Genomic DNA, 26,098 nt, shown 5'->3' with positions numbered 1-26,098 from the left:
GGATTACAAGCATGCTCCACCATGCCTGGCTTAGTACTAGTCTTATAAAATGAATTATCCCCTCAACTTTTATGTTAACTTTTATCTATACAAGTACAAAACTGGAGTTGAACTACTATTTAACAAGCAGATTGCTTGAAAATTCTGTATGCTATCTGGATGGGGTGGGTGTATGGTTGAGCTCAGAGACCCTGGGGTTGTTCTCTTGACAGATGCTCCATGGCTGTATTCTCATGCTGGCATCTATCTCTTATGTTCTCTGCAGATCTGTGGGACCTAGCCCTGGCTGACCTCTCCTAGACACCCTGTTCTTGGCATATCCACCAAGCTAGAGGCAGTCACATTTCTGGTGCAGGTTGGAAATATGCTGCCTTTAGAGAAGGTGTTAGCCTCCCCCAGGAGCTCCCCGACCCCTCCAGAAGTCCAAGTGCCTACTGAAGGGTCAGCAGACACAGCCCAGCAGAAGGAACCTCCCTCTGAAACTCTCCCGGAGAGGACTCCTGCTGATTTAGAGTTCTCACGCCTGCGCTTCCGAGAATTTGTCTACCTAGAGGCAGCTGGGCCTCATCAAACCCTAGCCCGGCTCCACGAGCTGTGCCGTCAGTGGCTGCGGCCTGAAGCCTGCTCTAAAGAGGAGATCCTGGAGATGCTGGTACTGGAGCAGTTCCTGGGCATCCTGCCTGACAGGGTCCGTCCCTGGGTAGTGGCCCAGTACCCTGAAAGCTGCAAGAAGGCAGCTTCACTGGTGGAGGGCCTCACAGACGTCCTGGAGGAGCCAGGTGAAATTGCTACCCAGCAGAGAGCATGCCTTAGGGGAAGAGGAGAAGTCCTGGAAGGGTCAGAATTATAGCATAAAGTTTCAGCCCAGCCAAGGGTTTTCTGAGAGCTTAAGAGGTGCACAAGAGGCACAGGGGCAAGCATCCCTGAGCTACAGTCGTAGCTTCTCTGCCAGTAGGGATCCATAGCCATGCTATCCTGTCCTCACATCTGCTTTCCAGATGTTAGGAAGCAGGAGAAAGAAATGAAGATCAATCGAAGACAGGGAACAGCCTCTTAAAAACTGGGCAGATATTCTGAGTGAATCTCTGGCTAGAGCTTTTCTACATTGTCAGAGGGTGGGGCCCAAGGGATGGGCAGTGATGGGGCCCATGGGCTTGGGATCAGAATCCCAGGCCCATGCCTTGCTCCCTGCAGACATACTGTGTGGTTGTTCCTGATCTTTTACTGTCCCCTTGGTGGTAAACAGGGATGCTGTTGTGTTCCCCAGCTGGATCTTCTTCTCTGTTGAGCGATGGCGTGTATGAGAGGCACCTTGACCCCCTGCTGTTTCCACCTGGGCTGGGAAGCCCCAGTAGAGACCCTGAGGACATCCCATTGCCCCCTGATGTTCGTGAGTGACGGCCATCCACTAGCCTTTGGCTGAGCCTGGAGGAGGGGGCGACACTGGAGGCAGCACAGGATCGAGAGGGAGGCCGGGTCCTAGGGGCCTTGAAGTCCATTCTGTAATTAGGACGTGTTCCTGTGACTTCTTGTGAATATTAAATGTATTACTTCTTAATTAAATCACTCTTTTCTTTTGGGAGGGGAGGGTTACTGGGGATTGAACCCAGAGGTATTCTATATCTGAGCTACACCTCCTAGCCATTTAAAATATCTTTTTGAGCTGGGTGTGGTGGCGCACGCTTGTAATCCCCACGCTTGGGAGGTGGAGACAGGAGGATTGCGCAGGTTCTAAGTCAGCCTTGCTGGCTTAAGAGACCCTGTTTTCAAATTAAAAAAAAAAAGGTCTGGGAGTATAGCCTGGAGGTAGAAGGGCTTCCAGGAACCCCAGTACCACCAAAAAAAAAAAAAAAAAAAAAAAAAAAAAAAACAACAACAACAAAAAAAAAAAACTTTTTGTTTTGTAACAAGGTCTTGCTAGGTTGCAGAAAGTCTTGCTAAATTGCTGAAGTTGGTCCTGAGTCTGTGATCCTATCTCAGCTTCCCAAGTACTGGGATTACAGGCATGTACCACCATGCTAAGCCAAATTACTCTTAATTATGGCAGTCACACATGCCTTCCACAAATGGTAAAGAAACATTCATACATAAAGAAAAATAATCTTTCCACCACCTGGTGCATTCTAAAAGTAGAGTGTCTGGGTGTGTGTCCTTTCATGCCCTCTGTCTTGCAGGTTTGTGCAGAGGGCTGGGGGTCAGTCTCCTGAGAGCTTGATGTGGATGTACCCAAGCGCTTGCTGTTCAGATGGGGTGGCTCTTCAGCTGCTCAGCCGTCCATGTGCCCAGCCCTTCTTTGTCCTGAGTGGGATTTACTTCCAGTACTGTTTTCCTTCGTACAGGCTATGGGAAAAGGTCCTTATGTATGAGTACTGTGGGCACTCTTGACTATGGGAATCAGGGCATTCATTTGTATTCCAGAAGTTTATGCCAGCACTATGTAGTGTTTTTTAAGATTTCTATCAATTTAGTGGGTAAAGAAAGCATTGCCTTGCCTCTTTTTTTTTTTTTGTGTGTGTGTGTGTGTGTGTGTGTGTGTGTGTGTGTGTGTGTATGTTACTAGGGATTGAAACCTGGGGGTATACTACCTCTGAACTACACCCCGACCCTATTTTATCTTTTATTTTGAAACAAGGTCTCACTAAATTGCTAAGAGCCTCATCAAGTTGCTGAGGCTGGCCATGAACCTGCGATCTTCCTGTCTCAGCCTCTCAAGTACTGGGATTTACAAGTATGCTACCATACCTGGCTCTTCGGTGCCATAAATTGGCATTTTGGGGATCCTTACTGAATTTGAGCTTTCTTGTGTTTGTTATTGTTTTGTTTTGTTTTTATGGTCACTCTGCTTTGTAAGTTGCAGGCAGATGCAGTGCTGTGAAGTGCATGTGCTTGGCCTGTGCAGGGAGGAGAAGGGGGAGGTCTCCTGACTGTCTGGAGATGCAAAGTGACAGAGACTTTGTTTCCTCAGCTCTGCCTTGCCTTCTGCCATTCTGGCCTGATGTGGAACCCATGGTCGTGGATCAGGGGGATGCTGGGGAAGAAAAGACTGAAGAGGCCAAAGCTGAGCTGAAGGTGTGTGGGGGCCACATGGGTATTCTGGAGGCAAGGGTTCACAGCTGGCCCTGGGGGCTGACCTTGCCCAGCAGCTCCCAGGGCCTGTCCCCAAGAGGACGGTGTGTCCCTTTTTAACAATCAACATTGCTCCCTCTCTGGGTGTCGATACTTTTCCATAGGAGTAGATCATGGGCTCTGAGGAAACTGCTGTAATGGGAGCCCAGGCCCGGGACTGCAGGCACTGCCTGCATGACTCTAGGGTTTGGTGCCCTGGGCCGGCATTGCCTTGCAGCCTTCCCTCTGTGATTGGGACTGTGGTCCTGGGGACTGGGCAGAGGCTTTAGTCATGGCTGCCTTCCTGTTTTCACAGCCAAAGTCGTTTCCAGAGGAACTTCTTCACTCAAGAGAATGGGGCCATCCGGACTTTGCAGAAGAAAACCTGCAGAGCTACAAAAAACTGCTCCTGTGGGGTGAGGCTCATCTCCCTTGGGCTTGCTCCCACTCTAGGGTTTGCGGTTGGGATACCAAGGATGTTTCAAATGTGTTTGAACTTGGACTGGCTTGCCATGGCCTTGTCTTCACTTATGAGTTCTCCTTGGGCTCTGTAGCCTCTGTCCATGGGAACTAAAGCCTCTGAATTTACAAAGCCTTCCTAGCCCCAGGACACTATTACTCCCCCTCCTTGGTACAGATAGTTTTTGTTTTTGTGCTTGGGACTGAGCCAGGGCCTCGTGCATGCAAGCTCTACCACTGAGCTACCACCCCAGTTCAATTCTTTGTCCTCTAACTTCCCTTCCCCTTGCACTCTCCCATCTCCCACTTGCTGTGCACCCTTCCACCCTTTGGTCACTCAGGCACACCTGTCCTTTATCTCTACTGTTGTTCTCATAGTCCCTGCTCTCCTGTGGCTGTAGTACAGAGGAGAGAACAGGCTGCCACCAGGTGCAACCAGCCACAGGCCTCTTTAGCTACTCACTATACCTGTCTTAGTTTCTTGTTTGCTACTCTTTGAGTCAATGCCTCTTTTGGCCTTTTGGATTTTAACTCAGGACTTCAGTTTGCCCAGCCTGATGCTGCCTCCAGGTTGGAGACAGAGGAGACTCCACTGACTAAAGAATTGCCAGGAGGTGGCCTCCCAGGTGAGGTTGTGCTAGACAGATGGTGTGTGTGTGTGTGTGTGTGTGTGTGTGTGTGTGTGTTCCATTTTGGCATATGGTTGGGGCTCCTTAGCTCTGGCAGCCTCTGTGATGACCACTTTGGCTTCACTTATATCTAGTTGGAGGCAGGATCCAGTTATTTCAGTGATCTCTTGCTGCATAACAAATTTGGTCACCAAAGAACAGTGGAAATAATTGTGATCTGTGGGTTGACTGGGCTTAGCTGGGCAGCCATTGGCTTTACTTGGCAGCTTCAGGGCCACACATACCTCTGCATTCACTTAGAGGATTACCCAGGGCTGAAGTGTCTGGAGGCCTCACTGGCTCCTGGGGCTCAGTAGAGGATGATTGGGATTTTCCAGTTAGCACCTAGTGGCAGCTGGGCTTCCTACAAGGCCCTGATTGTATCACATGCTGCTGTCCCCTGGCCTCAGTAGGCCTGTGGCCAAGCCGCCACAGAGAAGCTAGGGCTCTGATTCCTGGGTACATGGTTTATTGGTGGCCACCCATGTAACCAGCTGGTTTACCACAGGGTTCTTTGATCCTTCCTGGTAAAAGATATGGCTCTGTGTGTGCCCTCTGTTGCCAGAGTCACCTCATGGCCAGGGGTAGCTGCTCCAGACCTCCTGTCCACACTGTTCTCTGCCGCTGGTCACATAGCAGCCTGAACTCTGCAGGGTTGGCTGAGTGACAGGCTTTCTTCCTGGCTGTAGTGAGCTCAGCTAACTCTCAGGGACTATAGAAGGGAACACAGAAGGGAACGGCTGACAGCCTTCTGAGACCAGCAAGGTCTGTGACACCACACTTGGTTGTCATGTGGTCTTGCTTGAGTTGTGAGAGGGTCAGCAGAGGCTCTTACTTACCAGCGCCTCTCATGTCACAGCTCCTTCCCTTTCGCTCAGACCTTCCTGCCCCACACATTATTTTCTTAGTCCTGCTAAGAGGAAGTAAGTTTCCATCCCAGAGGAATCAGACTGCTCACATTCTGACCTTGTTTCAGGTAGTGGGGAGCAGCAGGAAAACAAAGGGAACGAATGTGAGGAAGACTCTGTGTGTGAAACGACGATGGAGGGGCTTGCAGGGGATGTTCCTGTGATCGAGGGACTTGGAGGGGATGCTCCTTCGGTTGAGGGGCTTGGAGAAGATGTTTCTGTGATGGAGGGACTTGGAGGTGATGTTCCTGCAATGGAGAGACTTACAGGGGATGTTCCCAAGACAGAGGGGATTACAGGAGACATTCCCCCAATGGACCAGATTTCAGGGGACATTCTCATAACAGACAAACTTGGAGGGGATGCTCCTTTAGTCGAGGGGCTTGGAGAAGATGTTTCTGTGATGGAGGGGCCTCCAGGAGATGTTCCCACAAAGGAGCAGCCTGTAGGGGATGTTCCCGTGATGGAAGTGATTGCAGGGGACATTCCTGTGCTGGAGGGACTTGCAGGGGATGTTCCTACGATGGAGGGGGTTGCAGGGGACATTCCTACAATGGAGGGACTTGCAGGGGATATTCCCACGATGGAGGGACTTGCAGGAGGTGTTCCTACAACTGAGGGACATGCAGAGGATGTTCCCACATCAGAGGGACTTGCAGGGGACATTTCCACGTTGGAGGGAATTGCAGAAGATGTTCCCATGTTGGAGGGACTTGCAGATGTTCCTACATCGGAGGGACTTCCAGGGGATGTTCCTGCGACAGAGGGTCTTGTAGGGGACGTTCCTATGTCGGAGGGACTTGCAGGAGATGTTCCCATGTTGGAGGGACTTGGAGGAGACAGTCCCATGTCGGAGGGACTTGCAGGGGACATTCCCATATCAGAGGCACTTGGAGGGGACATTCCCATGTCAGAGGGACTTGCAGGGGATGTTCCTGCGACAGAGGGACTTGCAGGGGATGTTCCCACAATGGAAGGACTTGTAGGGGATGTTCCTGCAATGGAGGGACCTGCAGGCGACGTTCTTGCTGAAGAGTCATTAGATACTGCCCAGGAGGAGAAAGAGCAGCCTCAGGAGATTCCAGGTGCTCCAGATGAGAATTCAGGCTGTGTCAGGCCCTCTGAGAAGCATTCAGTTTTCCAGGAACCAGCTCTGGAAAAGGAAAAAAAGGAAGAAGCAAGCCTAGCCACCCCACAGCCAGGGGTTGGAACAAAGAGGCCCCACCCAGAGGGTGAGGGTGAGCAAGGCCCTGAGTCTGCCTCTGGTGAGAGCAACCATCAGCCTTCTAAGGACACAGTGTGCAATACAGATGGCCATGACCCTGGGCTCATGGGTAGGCAGGACCCAGGTACCTCTGCTACAGACTGCCCTGTGGCTGAGGAGCCTGAGGCATACCACTGGAAGCTCTACACCTGCAGTGAATGTGGGGAGGCCTTTGCATGGATCTCACCCTTTATGGATCATCATTGGAGACATATCAGCAAGAAGCGCCATGCCTGCCAGGGCTGCTAGACATTTCACTGCAGCCTGGTTGAGCACCCCAAGACCTACCAGGAAGAGATAAGTCCATGCTGGTGGGAGGGCCAGTGGCTCCCAGTGTTTGGGACGTGATGTTTTCCCTGTACAAACTGAGACACAGATAACCACTGTGTTGAGCATCCTGTGAGGTGACAGTTTTGCCTGGCTGGTAGTCCTTCCTAACCCTTGGGTGGTGGCTTCTTGTAGTATCTCTTGGATATATGTCTTAATGGGCTAAATATATGTTCTGAATGGGCTAAAAGTGGCTAAAGTACTCTGGACAGAAGGGCCTGCGAGAAACTCCCACCTCTGGTGAACATCCTGGTGGAATCTTGTGTCGAGTGCAGGTGGAGGACCCACTCCTCTGCAGTACCACCCATAAGCTGGGTCGCTGGTGTGCAAGTGTAGTCACCTCAGTGTGTGTGACCTGTCAGCACTGTGTGGAGGTCATCTTCGCTTCAGCTGCACCTGTTTGAGCTCCCCTAGTCTGTTAAACATCTCTTACCAGCTGTTTTGATCTTTTTGTAATCACCTGATGTTAAGTTTACATCTGAGTCCTAAAAAGCAGAAATTGTTTCCTTGTTCAACTTACATGTCTTTTACTATATGAGATCACAGAAATGCTTGGAGCCTAGTAATGCAAGGTTTTCAGACTGTGGGTTCCAGCCCATTAGTGAATTCTAGAGTCAAATTAGTGGGTGGCCACTGGCACTACACAGCAATGAAGTAGAATAGGTCAGAATGCATCATGTAGTAAAGACAAATACTGTTTTGTGACTTTTTCAGCTATGTATCTACATATGAGAATTGACTGTTAAAATGTCTTTCTTACTAAGAGGCTGTGGTCAAACTAAGAGACTGTGGTTAAAATAGGATGATAAAGGTTGATGAAGTGATCTGTCTGCCTGAGCAAAGGGAACTAGATTCCTTGGGTTCATAAGGTGTCTTGGTTTTGCATTTAATCTCAGATTATAGCATTGTTACCTGAACGTAAATTTATTTGCTCCCTGTAGATAGAGAAATGGTTGCCTCATTCTGTTGCTGTGTTTGAGCAGGTAATCAGTGTAACAACCTCAAAATCACAGAAACTTAACATAATAAATTATTTATTTCTACACTCATATTACAGTTCTTGGTTTCAGCTGTTGCTGTTGCTTGTGTATGTGCTGATGGGAGGGGCCCTCTGTTCCCTGCAGTGACTTGGATCCAGAGGGATCCATAGGAGCATGTGGAGAGTCTGCACCAAGTCACTTCCACTCAGATCCTTAGAAAGAAATGATCCTATTCTTTCCCCCCATACCATCACCTACAAGGGGCTAGTAACTGCCGAGGTGCCCATCTCTGCTGTAGTTACTGAGCCAAGTTTCCCTCTTAGCTTGTCCAGCCCACAGCTGAGGGTAGTTCTGCTAAGAGCCTAGTCAGGCCCTGTCCTCTCCCTTTCCCAACATGGCTTGTTGCCTTCTCTCCACAACTGGAGTTGTCCTTTGTGATGCATCCCACTCTGCCACAGAGGACTCCTTTGCCTCCTTTGTTACCACAAAGTGCAGCACTCTGTTGCTTCCACTTCCCGTCTCTTATTTCATTTAGCACACATGGATAGATGTCTGTACACCCCCTTTATTTTTTTAATACCTACCAACTTTTTTTAGTGTATGTATGTGTATGTATGTTACTAGGGATTTGGACCCAGGAGCATTCTACCTCTGAACCACACCCACAGCCCTATTTTATTTTGTATTTTGAAACAGGGTCTCACTAAATTGTGGAGGGCCTCACTAAATTGCTGAAGGCTGGTCATGAGCCTGCAATTCTGTCTCAGCTTCCCAAGTATTGGGATTACAGATGTTTGCTAACATGCCTAGCTGTAAGTTTTTTTTTTTGTTTTTTTTTTTTTTTTTTTTTTTTGGTGTGCTACTGAGGTGGAACCCAGGGGCTTTTCTACCTCCGGGCTATACTCCCAGACCTGTTTTATATTTTATTTGGAAACAGGGTCTCACTAAGTTGCTAAGAGCCTCACTCAGCTGAGGCTGGCTTCGAACTGTGCGATCCTCCTGTCTCAGCCTCCCAAGCCCGGGGATTACAAGTGTGAGCCATCACGCCCGGCTTGCAAAAGATTTTATTTATTTTATTTTTTGGTGGTACTGGGGTTCCTGGAAGCCCTTCTACCTCCAGGCTACACTCCCAGACCTATCTTTACTTTTTTTTTTTTTTTTCCTTTTTGAAACGGTCTCCTAAGCCAGCGTGCGCAGCTGGCTTCGAACCTGCGCGATCCTCCTGTCTCTGCCTCCCAAGCGCGGGGATTACAGGCGTGCGCCACCACGCCTGGCTTGCAAAAGATTTTATTTGGAAATAATTACCAACCTATAGAAAAGGCAAAGTAGTACGAGAGACATCTGCATACCCCTCAACCATATCCACCTGTCCCCTGGCATTTCCACCCTGAGCAGATGTTTTGCTGTGTCATACTCCCCCACCCTTCTCTGTGACCATGTCCATATTCCTCCTATTGAGCTTCCTTTGCTTACCTGGTCAGAGTGTTTGACTTCACCATAGCTTCTCTCCTAACTTAAATTATCTGTGAAAAGATACTATGACATCTGCATTTTTATGCTGATATGTCAAAATAGTAACATGGGATATATATAGGGATAAATATTTGCCTTTTTAAAAAAAAGTACTGGGCATTGAACCCAGGGACATTCTACTTCTGAGCTACACCCCCAGCCTCCTCCCACCCGCCCTAGACAGGGTCTAAGTTCTGCAAAAACCCTCTTGCCTTAGCCTCTCGAGTGGCTGGGACTACAGGAGTGCACCACAGTACTTAGTTTCTTGTTTTTCATTTTTTCCTCCTACTTAGGATGGAACTCAGGGGCATTCCAACACTGAGTTACACCCCCAGCCCTATTTTTTATTCTTTATTTTGAAACAGGGTCTCATTCAGTTAAAAAAGGGCCTAAGTAGCTGGGGCTGTCTGCAAGAAACAATCCTCCTTTCTCAGTCTCCCAAATGCTGGGATTATAAGTGTGTGCCAAGCCTGGTTTGATTCTCTTTGGGTGTGTGTGTGTGTGTGTGTGTGTGTATGTGTGTGTGTTACTAGAGATTGAACACAGGGGCATTCTACACCTCTGGCCCTTTTTAATTTTTTTTGTTTTGAAACAGGGTCTTGCTAGGTTGCTGAGTCTTGCTGCATTGCTGAGGCTATCCTCAAACCTGCAATCCTCCTGCCTCAGCCTCCCATTACTGGGATCATAGGCATGCACCACCACACCCAGCTTCTTTGGTAGCATTCATTCATCCATTCATTTGTGGTACTGGGGATTGAACCATACTGGGAATTGAACCAAGGGGTATTCTACCTGAGCAACACTCTCAGCCCTATTTTATTCTTTTATTTTGAAACAGGGTCTCACAATGTTGCTGAGGATGGTATTGAACCTACAATCCTCCTGTCTCAGCCTCCTATGTACTGGGATTACAAGTGTGTGCCACCACACCCAGCTTTTGGTAGATTTTAAATGACACTGAAATTAATTCCAAAGTCATTTCACACTGGACAAAGTGGGAAGCTGAGACAGGATTGCAGGCTTGAGGCTGGCTGCACAGCATAACTTTAGTGAGACCCTGTTCCAAAAATAAGAGAGCCAGGCGTGTGGTGGCACACACTTGTAATCCCAGTACTTAGGAGGCTGAGACAGGATTATAGGTTTGCAGCCAGCCTCAGCTACTAAGTGAGGCCCCCCACAATTTAGTGAGAACCTGTTTCAAAATAAAGAATAAAAACTAAGGCTGGAGGTGTAGTTTGGAGGTGGAATGCCCCTGGGTCCCATTCTTAGTACCTCAAAGGAAAAAAAAATCCTCTAGCATACTAATGAACAGTACTAGAAGTCTATATGCAACATGGTCCCCTCTCCTCAAAGAGAAATTGCAAATTAATTAGAAATCTATATGCTACGATTGTGATTAAAGAAACTGATTTAAGCACAGCTGATAAGTTTGAAGACCAGAACCAGCCAGTGCAGTATCTAATGAGGGCAACAAGTCATAATTTAAAGGTTGGGTTATTTAGGAGACTATGTGGATTCTGGGTTTAATCAAATGCTGTAACTTTCAAACTAAACTAAGATCAAGACCTTAATGAACACTAGAATGAAGGATCAATGAAAACAGCTCAAGAGCGGATTAATTTATATATTTCTAAAAAGAGAAATCTTGTAAAACACAGGGTCCCAATATGAGGTACAACTGCTTATGAGGTGATAGCTTAAAAGTATAATTTCTCCAATTTTTTAAAACAGCAACATCTTCCTTTTTTTTTTCTTTTTTTTTCCCCCCTGGTACTAAGGATTGAACCCAGGGGTATTCAGTCTCTGAGTTACACCACCACCACCAGCCTTATTTTCTATTCTTTCTTTCTGTTTTTTATTTTTGAGGTACTGGGGATGGAACCCAAGGACATTCTACCTCTGAGATATACCCCCAGCCCTATTTTTATTCTTTATTTTGAAACAGGGTCTCACTGAGTTGCAAAGGGCCTAAGTAGGCTGAGGCTGTCCACAAACCGAGATCCTCCTCTCAGCCTCCTAAATGCTAGGATTACAAGTATGCACCACCACACCCAGCTTTTTATTCTTTATTTTGAAACAGAGTCTTAAGTTGCAGAGGGCCTCACTGAACCACTGAGGCTGGCCGAGAACCTGGAATCCTACTGTCTCAGCCTTCCAAGTATTGGGATAACAAGTATAAACCACCAAGCCTGGCTAACTTCTGCATTTTTAATGCCCGTGAGTCCTGCAGTGAGATTTATGAAGAGGACAAAATGGCAGAATAGCTGTCTCAGAGATTCCATGGAGGTAGTTTTATGTTTTTTTTGTGTGTGTGTGTTTTGGTGGTACTGGGGTTCCTGGAAACCCTTCTACTCTGGGCTACACTCCCAAACCTATTTTATACTTTTTTATTATTTGGAAACAGGGTCTCTTAAGCCAGTGTGGCTGGCTTTGAACCCGCGCGATCTTCCTGTCTCCATCTCCCAAGCGCGGGGATTACAAGCATGCACCACCATGCCCAGCTTCGTTTTATGTTTTGAGTTATCCATATAGAACTCTTCAATCACACTGCACATAAATCAAGTTATTGCAAAATTATTAAGAGATAGCAAACTTGAATTCTGTTGATAGTATGCTGAAACTCTTGTCATATGGAAATCAGATCTGTGGGACTGGCTGCCACATACCCTGATTAACAACTAATACAAAATCAGTTTCAGCTGGGCGTTGTGGCGCATGCTTGTAATCCCAGTACTTGGGAGGCTGACAGAAGAATAATAGGTTCTCTACCAGGTCCTCTGTAACTTAAGACTCTATTTCAAATAAAGAAAAGAAAATAGGGCTGGGGGTATATCTTGGAGGTAGAACACTCCTGGGTTCAATCCCCCGTACCATACACACACAAAATTTTTTTGTGAGGTATCTGGTCATCCCATAAAGATACCACTCTCATTTCTGGAACACTTTGTTATATTGCTTTTTAGGAATATCAGAGCCATTTTCAACCATTCATATTCACCTTCCCAAGAAAAACAAATACAACAAGTTCTGATTTCATTCCATTCCTTACATGAAAGGCATTTGTTACGTTTCTTACGACTTTCAACATCTCTGGTTCTAAATATGGTAAGTCTTTGCACTCTAAATTTGTTCTTTCTCCTTTGTAGGTTCTATACTGTAATACTGGTGGGCATCAGGGTTGAAGGTTCTTGGCGTTCGTTCCCTCCCACATTACCCTATTGTTTGACTTCTAGAGCCTGGTAGTCCCATTTTTGTCAGTGTGAACTTTGAGCATGTGAAAGCTTGTGGATAAATATGTGAGTTATTTCTCCTGAGAACTACTAGGCCAAGTCTGTTGTGGAAGAATTAGAGTTGTAGCTTCCCATTGTCCCAGCACATGTGGAGGGGGCTAGCTGGTGTGGGTTCTCTGGTGCTTGGTGAGGGAAGAGCTGTGTGTGAAGGCCTTGCCGCAGGTCCTGCATGCATAGGGCTTCTCTCCTGTATGGATCCTCCGGTGCTGAGTGAGGTGGGTGCTCTGCCGGAAGGCCTTCCCACAGTCCTGACACTCGTAGGGCTTCTCCCCAGTGTGTGTTCTTTCATGCTGGCTGAGTGAGGAGCTGTGACTGAAAGATTTCCCACACTCATTACACCCATAGGGCTTTTCCTTGGTGTGGATCCTCTGGTGCTCTATGAGAAGGGAGCTTTGGCTGAAGGCTCTGCCACACTCATTGCATTCATAGGGCTTCTCCCCTGTGTGGATCCTCTGATGCTGGATGAGGGGTGCGAGCTGGCTGAAGGATCGGCCACACTCGTTGCACCCATATGGCTTCTCTCCTGTGTGGATTCGCTGGTGCTTGGTGAGCGAGGAACTGTGGCTGAAGGCCTTGCCACAGTCGCCACACTTGTAGGGCTTCTCCCCGGTGTGGATCCGCTGGTGCTGCGTGAGGTGAGTGCTCTGCCGGAAGGCCTTCCCGCAGTGGCTGCACTCGTAGGGCTTCTCGCCTGTGTGCGTGCGCTCGTGCTGACTGAGCGAGGAGCTGTGGCTGAAGGTCTTCCCACACTCATTGCACCCATATGGCCTCTCGCCTGTATGGATCCTGCGGTGCTCAGTCAGCAGCGTGCTCTGGCTGAAAGCCTTTCCGCACTCGCTGCACTCGTAGGGCTTCTCACCAGTGTGTGTCCTCTGATGCTGGATCAGTGGCGTGATCTGGGTGAAGGCCTTCCCACACTCCTGGCACTCATAGGGCTTTTCTCCGGTGTGGATTCGCTGGTGTTTGGTCAGGGAGGAGCTGTGACTAAAGGCCTTGCCGCACTCTGTACACTGGTAGGGCTTTTCCCCGGTGTGGACCCGCAGGTGCTGGGTGAGGTGGATGCTCTGCCTGAAGGCCTTCCTGCACTGGTTGCACTCGTAAGGCTTCTCCCCGGTGTGTGTTCGCTCATGCTGGCTGAAGGAGGATCTGAAGCTGAAAGATTTCCCACACTCACTGCACTCGTAGGGCTTCTCGCCCGTATGAGTTCTCTGGTGCTGGATCAGCGGGGCAATTTGGTTGAAGGTTCTTCCACACTGGGTACATTTATAGGGTTTCTCTCCAGTGTGGATCCGCTGGTGCTTGGTAAGTGCTGAGCTGTTTCGGAAGCCTTTTCCACACTCAGAACATTTGTAAGGTCTCTCTCCTGTGTGTGTCCGGTGGTGTTCAATGAGTGCTGAGCTGTGACTAAAGGCCTTCCCACATTCCTGGCATTTGAAGAGTTTCTCTTTTGTGTAGGTTTTCTGTTGAGCATTTGAGTCCAGCTTCTCCCTCCTCTGTATTCCCCACATGTGAGGGCCTCGCCTTTCAGGAGTCATTGATTGAGTTGGGGGTTTGGGGCTTAAACTCAAGTTTTCCTCAAACCCATTCACCTGGCACTGTTCCTGAGCAGATGTGAAGGCTGCCCTTGCCTCACAGCCCACTAGGCCCTCAGGACTCAATTCTGAGCTGCCTTCTGAGTCCTTATGCTTGGAGTGCCTCAGACCATCCCACAGGAATCTTCCTACCACGACGATACTATTGGATAGCTCTTCAAGGGTGCCTTGAAATTTGGTTTCTTGTCTGGTTTCCAAGTCTGAAAGAAACGAAAAGTAGAAATATCCCTTAATTCTTGTTCTGGGGAAAACATTTCTGGTATATGGAAAGATGGAAAAATTAAACTTATGATTTTGAAAAGTTTGAGACACCAAGTGTAATTGACCATTTAAGAATACAGTTTTGCTGGGCACAGTGGTATACGCTTGTAATCCCAGTACTTGAGAGGCTGACACAGGAGGATCATAGGTTTGAAGACAGCCTCTGAAAGTAAAGAGACTCTCAGCAATCCAGTGAGACCTTGTTTCAAAATAAAAATAGAAATAGGGCTGGAGGTACAGTTTTAAATGTTTTGCAAACCAAGAAAGGAACAGGAGGAGGAGGAGGAGGAGAAGGGAACTGGTATAAGGGTATGGCTAGAGCGTTCATGAGGAGCACAGAGGAGGAAGGAGTCCAAGGAGACAGCACTCAGAAAAAACATCCACTGAGGCACTGGGCTTAGAAAGAGCAGTGACAGCGGCCCTGCTAATGCAGCTCCCACCACGCCAGGTGGTGAGAGGGACGGAGCCCAGACCCACCCTTCCATGGCTGAGATCCATCTGTTGTCTTGGTGGATGACACTATTGTTCCACCTCACCTCAGATGCGCAGAAATCCATGAGGTCACCCAAGCTGGAAACAACTGAAATGTCCCATCACTTAGAACAGGGAAGTGACCTGTGGTCTAGAGAATACTCTGACCTATCTCATTATCTTACTAACTGGGGTCCCTGAGGATGCGGGGTTGCCCAGCAGACCTTGCTAGACATTGTAGGTGAGCAGCAAGTGCTTGCCTTCACTCTCCCTGGCAGCACCACCCTTCTGGCATGTGCCTCGCCATCTCCACACAGCCAAGGCCTCAGTACAGCTGCTCCACCTGGACATGGGACTGGCTAGAAGTGTGATGTGGCCACCTTCCCCAAGTCATGAGATGCTCCCGTGAAACTTAAAAAGGAAAAAGAAAAGCAAAGACAGGCATAGTGAATAATGGCTCCCCAAAATGTCTACACCCCAACTCCCAGAACCTGTGAGTATGCTGTCATCGTACACATCAAAGAAAAATTAAGTGATCGGCTTACCATGACAAGGTTGTTGTGGTTACCCAGGGACCAATGTAATCACAGGGGCCTTAAATGTGGAGAGAGGAAGGAGGCTCATCAGAGACTCAGTGGAGACCTGACCAGCTGTTGCTGACCGTGAGGGTAGATATGGCCATGAGTCAAAGGGCACAGGTGGCCTCCAGATGTTGGAAGTACACAGATTCTTCCCTACACCTCCAGGATATTGTTCTACGGACAGTAATCATGGCCCAGGGAGACCCATTTTTGGACTTTTGATCTCCAGAACTGTAAAATAATTTGCTTTGCCATAAACCACTAGGTTTATGATGATCTGTCACAGCAGCAATAGGAAGCTAACATACTGTGTGTGAACATGTTGAGGCCAGGGACTCTGTTGTGGCCTCCTCCCATGCTAGCCATCCTCTCAGAGCCTGGTGATGAGCCACTGTTCAAACAAGACAAGGGCCCAATGCCTGTTAGGTTGGGTGCTCCCACTTTCTAAAGAGTTGCTTGCTGGACCCAGGAGCAGAACAAAAGTCACAAAGAACAGAATAAGTCACGCATCAGAGGCCAACCTGGATCCCCAACCACCCAAGTACAAGTCAATAAATGATTCTTTGTTTTAAATGACTGAGGCTGGGGTATTTTAGCCAGCGCTGACTGATGCGTCATGTCAGGGCCTTTGCAGTTGCTGTTTCTTTGCCATCAGACCATCTCTAGGCTCAGGCATCAGCTTACATCACCTCCTTGAAGAAGCTTTCCTTCATTTCTCTGCCAAGGTACTTTCACTCCTATCCTAGTCTTTATTTTATCACAAACCACAATCATCTTACTCAGTGATTTCTTTCTCTATTATGTGCCTCCTCTCTAACTAAGCATAAATTCCTTGAGGAGTAACTCTGTATCAAGAAAAGAGTGTTCTGTAAATGTTCACTAAGAGACTGAGAAGTGAGTTTGCTGTAGAGAATTAGAAAGCACGCACCTCGGGGATCTCCAGAGTCCCCTGCCCACGGCCTGGCTTCCTGCTCCAGCAGGGAGATGACATCTGGCTTTGGGAACTGATGTCCTGCTTAGGAGGAGATCCACGGAGTGAGCATTTGCATACCAGGGCCCTCTGCCCACTCCACCTTCATTCTTCCAGATCCCACAATGAGTTCAGTATAATAGTAAAAGCCCTAGATGTTCCTCAGAGGCTCTGTTTCCAAACTCTTGGTCTTAAAACCCATCCATGTTCCTGGGTAGACAACCAAGCGCTTCTTCCTCCTTCATTCACTAACCATTTAGAAAGTTACCTGGCAACCAAACTACAACTCAGGGACTTTGGTTAGATAGCTGGGACAGAGACACCCTGTCTTTTCCAATGATTTTCGACCCAAGAAAGATACCATGGTTTCTATCCTGTCTTCTCCAAAAGGGCCCATTTGGAAATAGAAAGAGGTTGCTGTGGTCTGAATGTTGATGTTCCCCTAAATTCTTGTTAATATTGATCCTATTTTTAATATTCTATAAAAAAGTCAAGTTCCTGAAGCTCAAGATATAGCCCAGGTATTTTTTTGTGTGTGTTTGTGTATGGGGGGGGGGTACTTGAGATGGAACCCAGTGACACTCAGAAGGAGTGTGGGCATACTTCTGAACTACACCCCCAGCCCTATTTTATTTTTTATTTTGAATGGTCTTATTAAGTTGCAGAGGGCCGTGAAAAGTTGCTGAAGCTGACCTCGAACCTGCAATCATCCTGTCTCAGCCTCCCAAGTACTGGGATTACAGGTGTATACCACCATGCCTAGCTCAGGTATTGCTTTTAAAGCCAAGCCCTGCCTGTCTTTTGTTTGCTTACTTGTTTTGTTGATTTCTAAGTACTGGGGATAGAACCCAGGGGCATTCTACCTCCGAGCTACACTCCCAACCCGATTTTATTCTTTTATTTTGAAACAGGGTCTTAGTAAGTTGCAGAGGACCTCACTAAGTTGCTGCGGCTGGCTGTGAGCATACAATACTCCTGTTTTAGCCTTCCAAGTACTGGGATTACAAGCATAAGCTGCTACCACACCCGGCTAATCAGCCCTATTTTTATTTTGAAACAGAGTCTCACTAGGTTGTTGGGAATCTCACTACCAGATGAGAGTCTCACTGTTTGCTCAAACATACATCCTCCTGTCTCAGCCTCCCAAGAACTGGGATTACAAACATGTGCCACTACGCCTGGCTTCTGCCTTTTTTTTTTCCCCCTGCGGATTTGGGGATGGAACCCAGGGGCATTCGACCTCTAAGCCACATCCCTTGCCCTATTGTTTTATTCTTTATTTTGAAACAGGGTCTCACTAAGTTACGGAGGGCCTCACTAAGTAGCTGAGGCTGTCCGCGAACTGCGATCCTCTGGTTTCAGCCTCCCAAATGCTGGGATTACAAGCATGCGCCACCATGCCTGGGTTTCTGCCTATTTGCAACCTGAAACTAGAACCCATACTGCAGGGAGATCATTAGAGACACACACGTGGCCTTACCTACAGATACCAGGAGTCCAAAGGTCTCCAGCATCACATCACAATATAGGGTCCTCTGGGCAGGCTCCAGTTGCCCCCACTCCTCCTGAGTAAAGTCCACAGCCACATCTTCAAAGGTCACTTGTTCCTGAAATATCACACATATGTCCTCAGCAGAGTCAAGCGTGGCACTGGCTGCTGGCGGGGCAGCCAGTGAATGGCAACATTAACTAGGCTGGACGTGAGGGAGTTTTCTTGGGTCTGGAGGCTGGGGTCAAGTTTTCATGTGGGGCCTGGGGGAACTCCTGGAACACATATATGGGGGCAGGACCTTAAGATGTTAAAGGTCACACTTCAAAAAGTTTAGATGGGAGAAATGTTTCTCAAAGTCAAGAATTGGTGCTGCATACCCAACAACAAAGAGGTGGACAGTCAGAGGCATATTAGATAGTCATCAGGCACTTTTTTCTTGGGGGGTACCTGTGTAGGCATCTGTGTCTGGGCAGTGGTGTGTGTGTGTGTGTGTGTGTGTGTGTGTGTGTGTGTGTGTGTGTACCTGCCTACTCTTGGCACATTTGTATCCAAGATGCTGTGACCAGGAACTTTTCAGAAATTTTATTTTTTCTGGAGTTTGAAATATTTGCACACATGGGCTCCCTAATATAAAAATCTGAAATTCAAAATACTCCAAAACCTTGGGAGGCTGAGATAGGAGGATTGCAGGTTCATGGACAGTCTCAGCTACTTACTGAGGCCCTCCACAACTTAGTGAAGACTCCGTTTCAAAATACAGAATAAAAAATAGGGCTTGGTGTAACTTGGAGGTAGAATGCCCCTGGGATTGGTCCTCAGTTACACACACACATACACACACACACACACACACACACACACACACACCCTCCAAAACCCAAAACATTTTTACATTCAGATTCTGGATTTTTATATTAGGGAAGCTTAACCTATACACATATAATTAATGAAACAAAGCCCTTCAAAAAAATAAGATTAAAAAAAGTCTTGGCCGGGCATGGTTGTGAACGTTTGTAATCCCAGCATTCAGGAGACTGAGACTGAAGGATCACGGTTCATGGACAGCTTCAGCTACTTAAGTATTACTTAAGTTGAGGCCCTCTGCAACTTAGTGAGACCTTGTCTCAAAAAATAGGGCAGGGGGTGTAGCTCAGAAGTCGAATGCCCAGGCTGAGAGTAACAGGGCAGAGGCCAGGGCCAGAAGAAGCCTAGTGGGTATCCTAGTTAGGGCATCACTGGCCCTAAGAACCCCAAGTGTGAGGCTGGGGATATACTTACCTGGGCCCTGGTGGTAAGGAGCCCAGTAGTCATTCCCTGCTTCTCTGGCCTCCTGTAGGAACAGTCGGCTCCAGTTCTGGGGGAAAAGGGGATGTAAGGCTGGGCTGGCCCCTGTAGTGACTAAACCCCCATTCGTGGGGTAAGTAAAAAAGGGGTATTGGCCTTGGGACCGTGAAACCCAGCATCTAGGGCAAATCTGACAGGCCGCCTCACTTGGCATTTCCAAAGTGCCTGTCGTGTTCCTGGTGCTCTTCCAGGTGTTATTAAGGGTGATCTTTTTCCTTCTCCATTCCACATAAAGGAAGACTGAAGACCAGGGTGGGCATATCCTCTAGTTGCACAGGTGTTTTGCAGGGTAATTATTTCTGTTACCAACTGGAAACCAGATAGGTTCGGGATCCTCAGGCATCATTTAGTGTGCCTGTTTTTTGTTTCTGTTTTTTTTCCATCCATAAAAACCACAGTAGGGACCCAGGGCCTGGCCTAGGAGGCAGTGGCGCGGATTGCTGGACTTAAGATAGGACAAGAGCTGAAAATGGACCCTGGTTAGTAAATACATCATACTGTGATTGCTGCTGGGAAGGAAGTCTCTTGATGAGCACTGTTTTTGCTGTTTGCTTCTCAAAGGGCTCTGGGATGCCAAAGCCAAGGTCCCAGGCCAAAGGTGCCATGAACTTCCTTTCAGTTCCCTCTAGACCTGCCTGTCTGGTGAGCCCGCACACAGCACCAATTCTGCCCACCCTGCTCCTGCCAGGTCGTAGCCTGCACTGCATTTAAGGGCTTAACTCCTTTAGTTAGGTATCCATGAGTTTTTAATGTCTCTCCACTAGCCCTCAGTGAGCTACTGGTGTGTGTGTGTGTGTGTGTGTGTGTGTGTGTGTGTGTGTGTCTGTAGGGGGAAACTTCATGGAGAGCTTCACAGATGCTCAGAGGCCTGGAGAAAAACTGGCTACTGGGGGTGTGTGTGTGTGTGTGTGTGTGTGTGTGTGTGTGTGTGTGTGTGTGTGTGTAGGGGGAAACTTCATGGAGGGCTTCACGAAGGATCAGAGGCCTGGAGAAAACCTGGAATCCGGGACATCCAAATGTTTGCCTTATTAATGGAGGAGCTTGACAAACAGGCAGCGAGAACACACGCGGGAGGGAAAGGTTGAATAATAACAGGGATCTGTTTTCTGGGTCTCAGGAGGCTGGGATCAAGATCTTGGCTTTCTGTAGCGCACTCCCCCACTTAGGAACAGAAGCCCATCAGGAAGGTGCAGGCTCCTCGTTGATTGCATGGTGGGGCCTCGGACTGCACATCCCGCCCCGCCAACCTCACACTCGGGACGTCTCAAGGCAGAGGGATGCAGGTCAGACTGCCAGTGCCCCCAAGACTTCGAGAGCCAGCCCTTCAGCCAAACCAGGACCCCAGGCCCAGCCGCAGCTCCTCCTCCGGGAGGAGACCGGGCCCCGCCCCTCGGCCCCGCCCCATCCCGCCGAAGCGACCCCCATCCCCAAGCCTAAATAACAAAAGGGGCTCTTCACAGATGCTCATGAGTGATACCCAGCCGGGGCCTTAGGGAAGACCCGCTGAAGCCGCCCGGCTGGGACTCCCTTTCCCGGCCTCCACTATCACACTTACCCGCCGAACCGCTAGACAAAGGCCGCGGCCGCCACTAGCCAGGACTGCGCACGCGCGTGAACTGGTTGGACTACATCTCCCAGAGGCCCGCGCGGGCACTTCCGTTAATTCCCGCACTCTGCCCCAGCCCGTGATACTCAAGCCACAGTGGCAAGGCTCCGAAACCCAGCGCGGTGTCCCGGACACAGCCAGCTACGGCATCCGTTACCCACTTCCCGCTACACCGTAGGGCGAAGGCTACGGCCAGCAGGGGTACGCAAGTGGGCGCTGAACTACAACTCCCAGGGGGCTGCGCGAGAACTTCCGGTAGTCTGTGTGGGCCAGGCTAAAAGCCCCAGACCTCGCCTACATGAGTGAGCATCTGCAGGAGAGTTTTGTTGGCAAAGCAATGATGGAAACACACACATGCACCTATTTTTGGTTGTATGTTGTACTGGGAATTCAACCCAGGGTTAGTCTACCTCCAAGGGACACCCCTGCCCTTTTGGATTTTAAAAAATCTAAAATAGAGTCTCACCAAATTGCTGAGGTTGGCCTCGAACCTGTGATTCCCATTTCAGCTTCCTAAATGTACCAGTATTGGGAATGGCCTAGGAAGATTTGAGAAAGCTCTAATTATTAAGATATTTCAAAAGTTGGGTGAGGGGCAAATCTATGAAAGATTGGTTTCCATCAGGAAGCAAACAGCTACTGAAACTTAGATTGACTTAGCTAAAAGTAATCAGCAAGTCCTTAAGGAGAGGGGAGCTAGGACTTCCTCTTTCTAAATATAGATCTACATAATCCAGCTAGGATGGGAGGAGGGGATTGACCTTTGTGAAAGACACCTAGGCGGGAAAGTACACCTTGGGGCAGGGGACCTTACAGGGACATTTACTATGTCAGAATTATGTGAACAAGATGGAGGTCATGTGTATAAAAAGTCTGGCCCACGTGTTGTATCTTTGGTGAATTCACTTGAACTACCTCTTCATGTTAGGTAACATGAGGTTGTAACTATCTTCTGTATTTCTATCTTTTTAATAAACTCTTTTAAATCTTCAGCAAGAGTCCGGGCTATTGGATACTTATCCTTAGCTCAGGACAAGAACCTACAGTTTTTCTGTTTTTGAATTTTTGTGGTTTGAGGGAAATTGTGTCCGGGACCCCTAGGGTCCCCGGGGACAGTTTCCCTATACCGTAACATCAGTTTCCAAACCCTAACACTAAACACTGGCATTATAGGCACGTGCCACTCCACCTGACTTTCATTTGTGCAGGTTTTTAAACAAAAACATTCACGAAGGTCCCAAACTCAAGAGCCAGCCATGGACAATTCCCAGGCTTTTATTACAAGATATAAAAAATACCATGTGTAAGACACTAGTATTTAAAGCTTCTCTATACCTTGCTGTATAATTATGGAAGTGCATTTCAACAGCAACCAAATATACAAAGCTGATGTGCCCTCACTGAATCCTCATTCTCTAAATATTCGCCAAATTCTGCCAGACATTGGGCTCAAGGTGTAGCAACAAACAGTGGACATTCACCTTCCTAGAGTGGACTCATCACGATTACTCCTCAGAGCAGTAATAGAAGAGAATCTAAGAAAACCAAGCCCAAGCCTGTGCTTTTGCACACTTTGTTGGGGGTGTGGAGGGCGCTGGGGGCTGAGTGGCGCTTAGGGCACCCTTTGTCTATTGCTGTCTGCAATCTGGGGGCTGATATTGGGGAGGGGCATCATCTGTGTTCCTCGGAAGTCTTGGGAAGGTTCAGGCCTACTGGGGTAGAGCAGAGAACTGCAGCCTGGCAGGAGGGCTTCACCACTGACACCAGATGCTGACAGAGGCGCAGACGCATTCTCCAACACATTAGGAAATGGGTCTGATCAGGGGACTAACGGGACCAGCAGGGGAGGGGGCTTAAGGTGACACACATGGCAACTCCATCATCGGTGACAAGCAGAAAACCAGAGAGAGAGGGGGCGCAGGGGCAGCAGCCAAGGCAAACGGCGAGGGCACAGAGGATTGGGCCGGCTCCTGGAGAGGCTTCTGCCCAAGGCGTCCCACGGTTCTTCAATCACCACCGAATACATTCCCACCCACGCGGAGCCCGCCAGCCTCTGGGCACTGCCACGGGCACTATGACCCAGAGGGAGGCTGCTGGTCCGCGGGAACCACGCGGGTTCTCGGCTCCAAATAGGGAGTCTGAGCCAGAGCTGCGACCGCGGTGCGAGCGCGCCCGGTCGCGAGCGGACCACAACTCCCAGAACCCCGCGCGTCGTCGGCCGCCCGGGGCACCAATAGGGGCGCGCGTTCCGGCCGCCGCCGACGCCTCGCTTGTGACGCGTGAGACGTCGAGGACCAATCGGAAGCTGCCTAGGACATGTTCACCCGCCCCTGCGGTGTCTGGGAATAATCCGGGACTCCTGACAGTCGCCATCGCCGTGGGTCAGGACGCTGGAGAGGCTCGGAAGGATGGAGCAGAGAGTGTCGCCCTGTCCTCTGCATGGTCAGAGTGCCGAAATCCCGGCCCACGGCACTCTGCTGTGTTTGCTTTTGCTATAAGTTTCTCCCATATTTGTGTGGTGTTATTATTATTATTATTATTATTATTATTATTTTGTGTGTGTGGTACTGGGGATGGAACCCAGGGACTTTCTATCTTCGGGGTACACTCCCAAACCTATTTTATATTTTATTTAGAAACAGGGTCTCACTAAGTTGCTGAGAGGCTAGCTGAGGCTGGCTTCGAACCTGCGGAATCCTGTCTCGGTCTCTCAAGTACTAGGATGACAAGTGTGCACCATCACACCTGGCTTGTTAAAAATTTTAATGTAAATGGTCTAGTATGAGTAGTACAAGTATGTCCCAGGATAGGCTAGTGCGATCTAGTAATTAAAAACTTGATTCTCAGGCTTGGATTCCATATAACAATGATTTTTTTTTTTCAGTTTGAATGTGTTTCAGATTTAGTATACTTAAAATACTTTTAATGTAAATATATGAGTTTAGCTTTCAGTGCAATTTATGTCCTATAGTAGTACTGACAGATTTAGCAAATAAAAATGGAGAAAGCCCAGTTAAATTTCAAGCAATGAATACTTTTTAAAAATCACTATTTCCCATATTTAGTATATTTGAAGTAATTTTTATATATTTATTTAACTTATTTATTTGTGGTACTGGGGATTGAACCCAGGGGCATTCTACCTCTGAACTACACCCCTCAGCCCTATTTTATTATTTTTTAATTTTTTATTTTTTGTGTGGATTTGGGGATGGAACCCAGGGGCATTTGACCTCCGAGTTACACCCCTTGTCCTATTTTTTTTATTCTTTATTTTGAAAAATGTCTCATTAAATTGTAGAGGGCCTCACTAAGTAGTTGAGGCTGTCCGCAAATGGAGATCCTCCAGTCTCAGCCTCCTGAATGCTGGGATTATGTTGGACCTGTCGGCCCCCAGGAAGCACGCACCCCTTCCAGAAATCACTCACAGGCAGAAGTCGATGCAATTTGCAAGAGGTTTTATTATGTCCAGCGCTGGGGTCGCCTCTCAAGTTGAGGAATCGACCCTTAGCAACAGATGTGGGCAGTTTTTATACACTTTAATTACAGAGGCGCGGTTACCATTAGGTGTTTTATTATCATTGGTTCTTATTTTTAACCTGTCTCAGGATTGGGTGGTTTGGCCAGAGATATCATTTTTTAGCTCTAATGACAGTTTGTGGTAACCAAGGTCCTGTTATTCTGGTGAGTGGAAAGTCCCTGAATTGTTACTTTTGTCTTCTAACAACATTGATGGGGAGCTAGTTCCTGGAACACAGGGAAGTAAAGTCCTAGTAACAGCAAGTCCCAGTACCTGCAAACAGGGGCACTGGGGCAGAAAGTTCTGAATGCCGAGGTGGTTGGGGTACCGGGATCCTACATTCCCCCCTTTTTCTTTGGGTAATTCCAATCTTGGAATTACTGTTCTTCTCCTTCTAAGGGCATAGTCTGATATCTCTGCTATAGCATGAGAACCTGGACAGTGCTAATGCGCTCTCGAATAAAAGCAAGCAAGCGATTTATTGTTAAGCCTTTTTCTTAATTTGCTCATCGAGTCTTTGATGACCTCTGAGTGATTGATATAAAAACAGCATTTTTTAAGAGCTGCACACAGACCCCCTTGTTGGAGAAAGAGGAGGTCTAGTCCCCTCCTGTTTTGTAAAACAACCTCCGAGAGTGAGGAGAGGGATTCTTTTAGCTTAGAGATAGTTTCTTTTATGTCTCTTATATCTCTATCTATTGCAGCTTGAAGACTCTGGTAGTAATGAGGCAATTGAGTCAAAGTCGCCCCTCCAGTAACTACCCCTGCCACAATATCCAACCCTAAAAGAACAGATAAAGTTACGCTGACAGGTTCTCTTTTGACCCGTGGATATTGGTTTTCATAAGCATCCAAAAAGTAGTTTCTAAGTGGTATATCATTCTGGGTGTTAATCGGACCATAACACAGAAATCTTGGGTCTGATCTAGAATTTGGGCACTAATGCATGGGGTGAGTCCTGAGCCACAGGCCCACCACCCATATTCTGGTGGAAGTATATAACTTGAGTTTTTTACACCTGGAGGTTCACGGTAGGTCGATCTACACAAAGGTTGGTGGGCGCGGGGTATGTTGCCTAGGCATGTACCTTGCCCAGATACAGTGGTCAGGGTAATTCTGGCCCCCGCTGTGTTCCAGCGGCATTTGGAGGGTCGGACTGTGGCTATAGGGGCAGGAGGTTTAATTTGCCATGCTTGGTTAGGCCCTACTACCATGTGATGGCCTATGGGCTCTAATTTAAGCCTAATAGTGAAAAGGAGCCCATCATCATTTTTTTTTTTTTTAATAGAACCGGAGGCCCCATGTATATCCTCTAGCCCTTAATTTAACCTGACCTTTTTTCCCGGTTAACTGAATGAAATCTTTAGAGGGTGACACCAGTCAGAGCACTTGGGATTATTTCCCACCAAGGGTTTTTTTTCCCTTGTTTGTGATGTGTGTAATTAGCAGAGACTGTAATGAAGTCCCAGCTGGAGGAAGGTTTTCAGTAGGTGTCCCCAGCTTTTGCAGAAATAGTCTGCCTATCCTCCACATTTAGGATTAAGTGACCGGTCTCGGTGGAGCCCGGGACATACATAAAAGGTTAATACCCTTAACTTGTTCTTTTGGCTAGGATTTCCATAACCTCTCCAAGGGTCTAATCCAAAACGCCCGGGAGGGGAGGGAGATGAGGGCACGTGTTGTAAATCAAAATATCCCTCTAGGTCCCAGTCGGCCGGGGCTCCCATAGCTAGTTTGCAGACATCAGG

The 26,098-nt window shown here is 48.0% G+C and overlaps 1 protein-coding gene across 1 annotated transcript; it reads left to right on the top strand.

Moving 5' to 3' along the window:
• Nucleotides 1-364: 364 nt before the first annotated feature.
• Nucleotides 365-6,653, top strand: LOC308268691 (uncharacterized protein; the record flags this gene model as incomplete). Its single annotated transcript, XM_080703797.1, has 6 exons — nucleotides 365-779; nucleotides 1,247-1,390; nucleotides 2,966-3,069; nucleotides 3,422-3,521; nucleotides 4,101-4,190; nucleotides 5,209-6,653. The coding sequence occupies 6 exons, from the start codon at nucleotides 365-367 to the stop codon at nucleotides 6,651-6,653; spliced, it is 2,298 nt and encodes a 765-aa protein (XP_080559923.1).
• Nucleotides 6,654-26,098: the final 19,445 nt, after the last annotated feature.

The sequence above is a fragment of the Muscardinus avellanarius genome (assembly GCF_963383645.1).
Source record: "Muscardinus avellanarius genome assembly, chromosome: 10".
In the NCBI taxonomy this organism is placed as follows: Eukaryota; Metazoa; Chordata; class Mammalia; order Rodentia; family Gliridae; genus Muscardinus; species Muscardinus avellanarius.
Note: the sequence above shows the minus strand (reverse complement) of the source record. Positions and strands in the feature narration are given on the sequence as shown.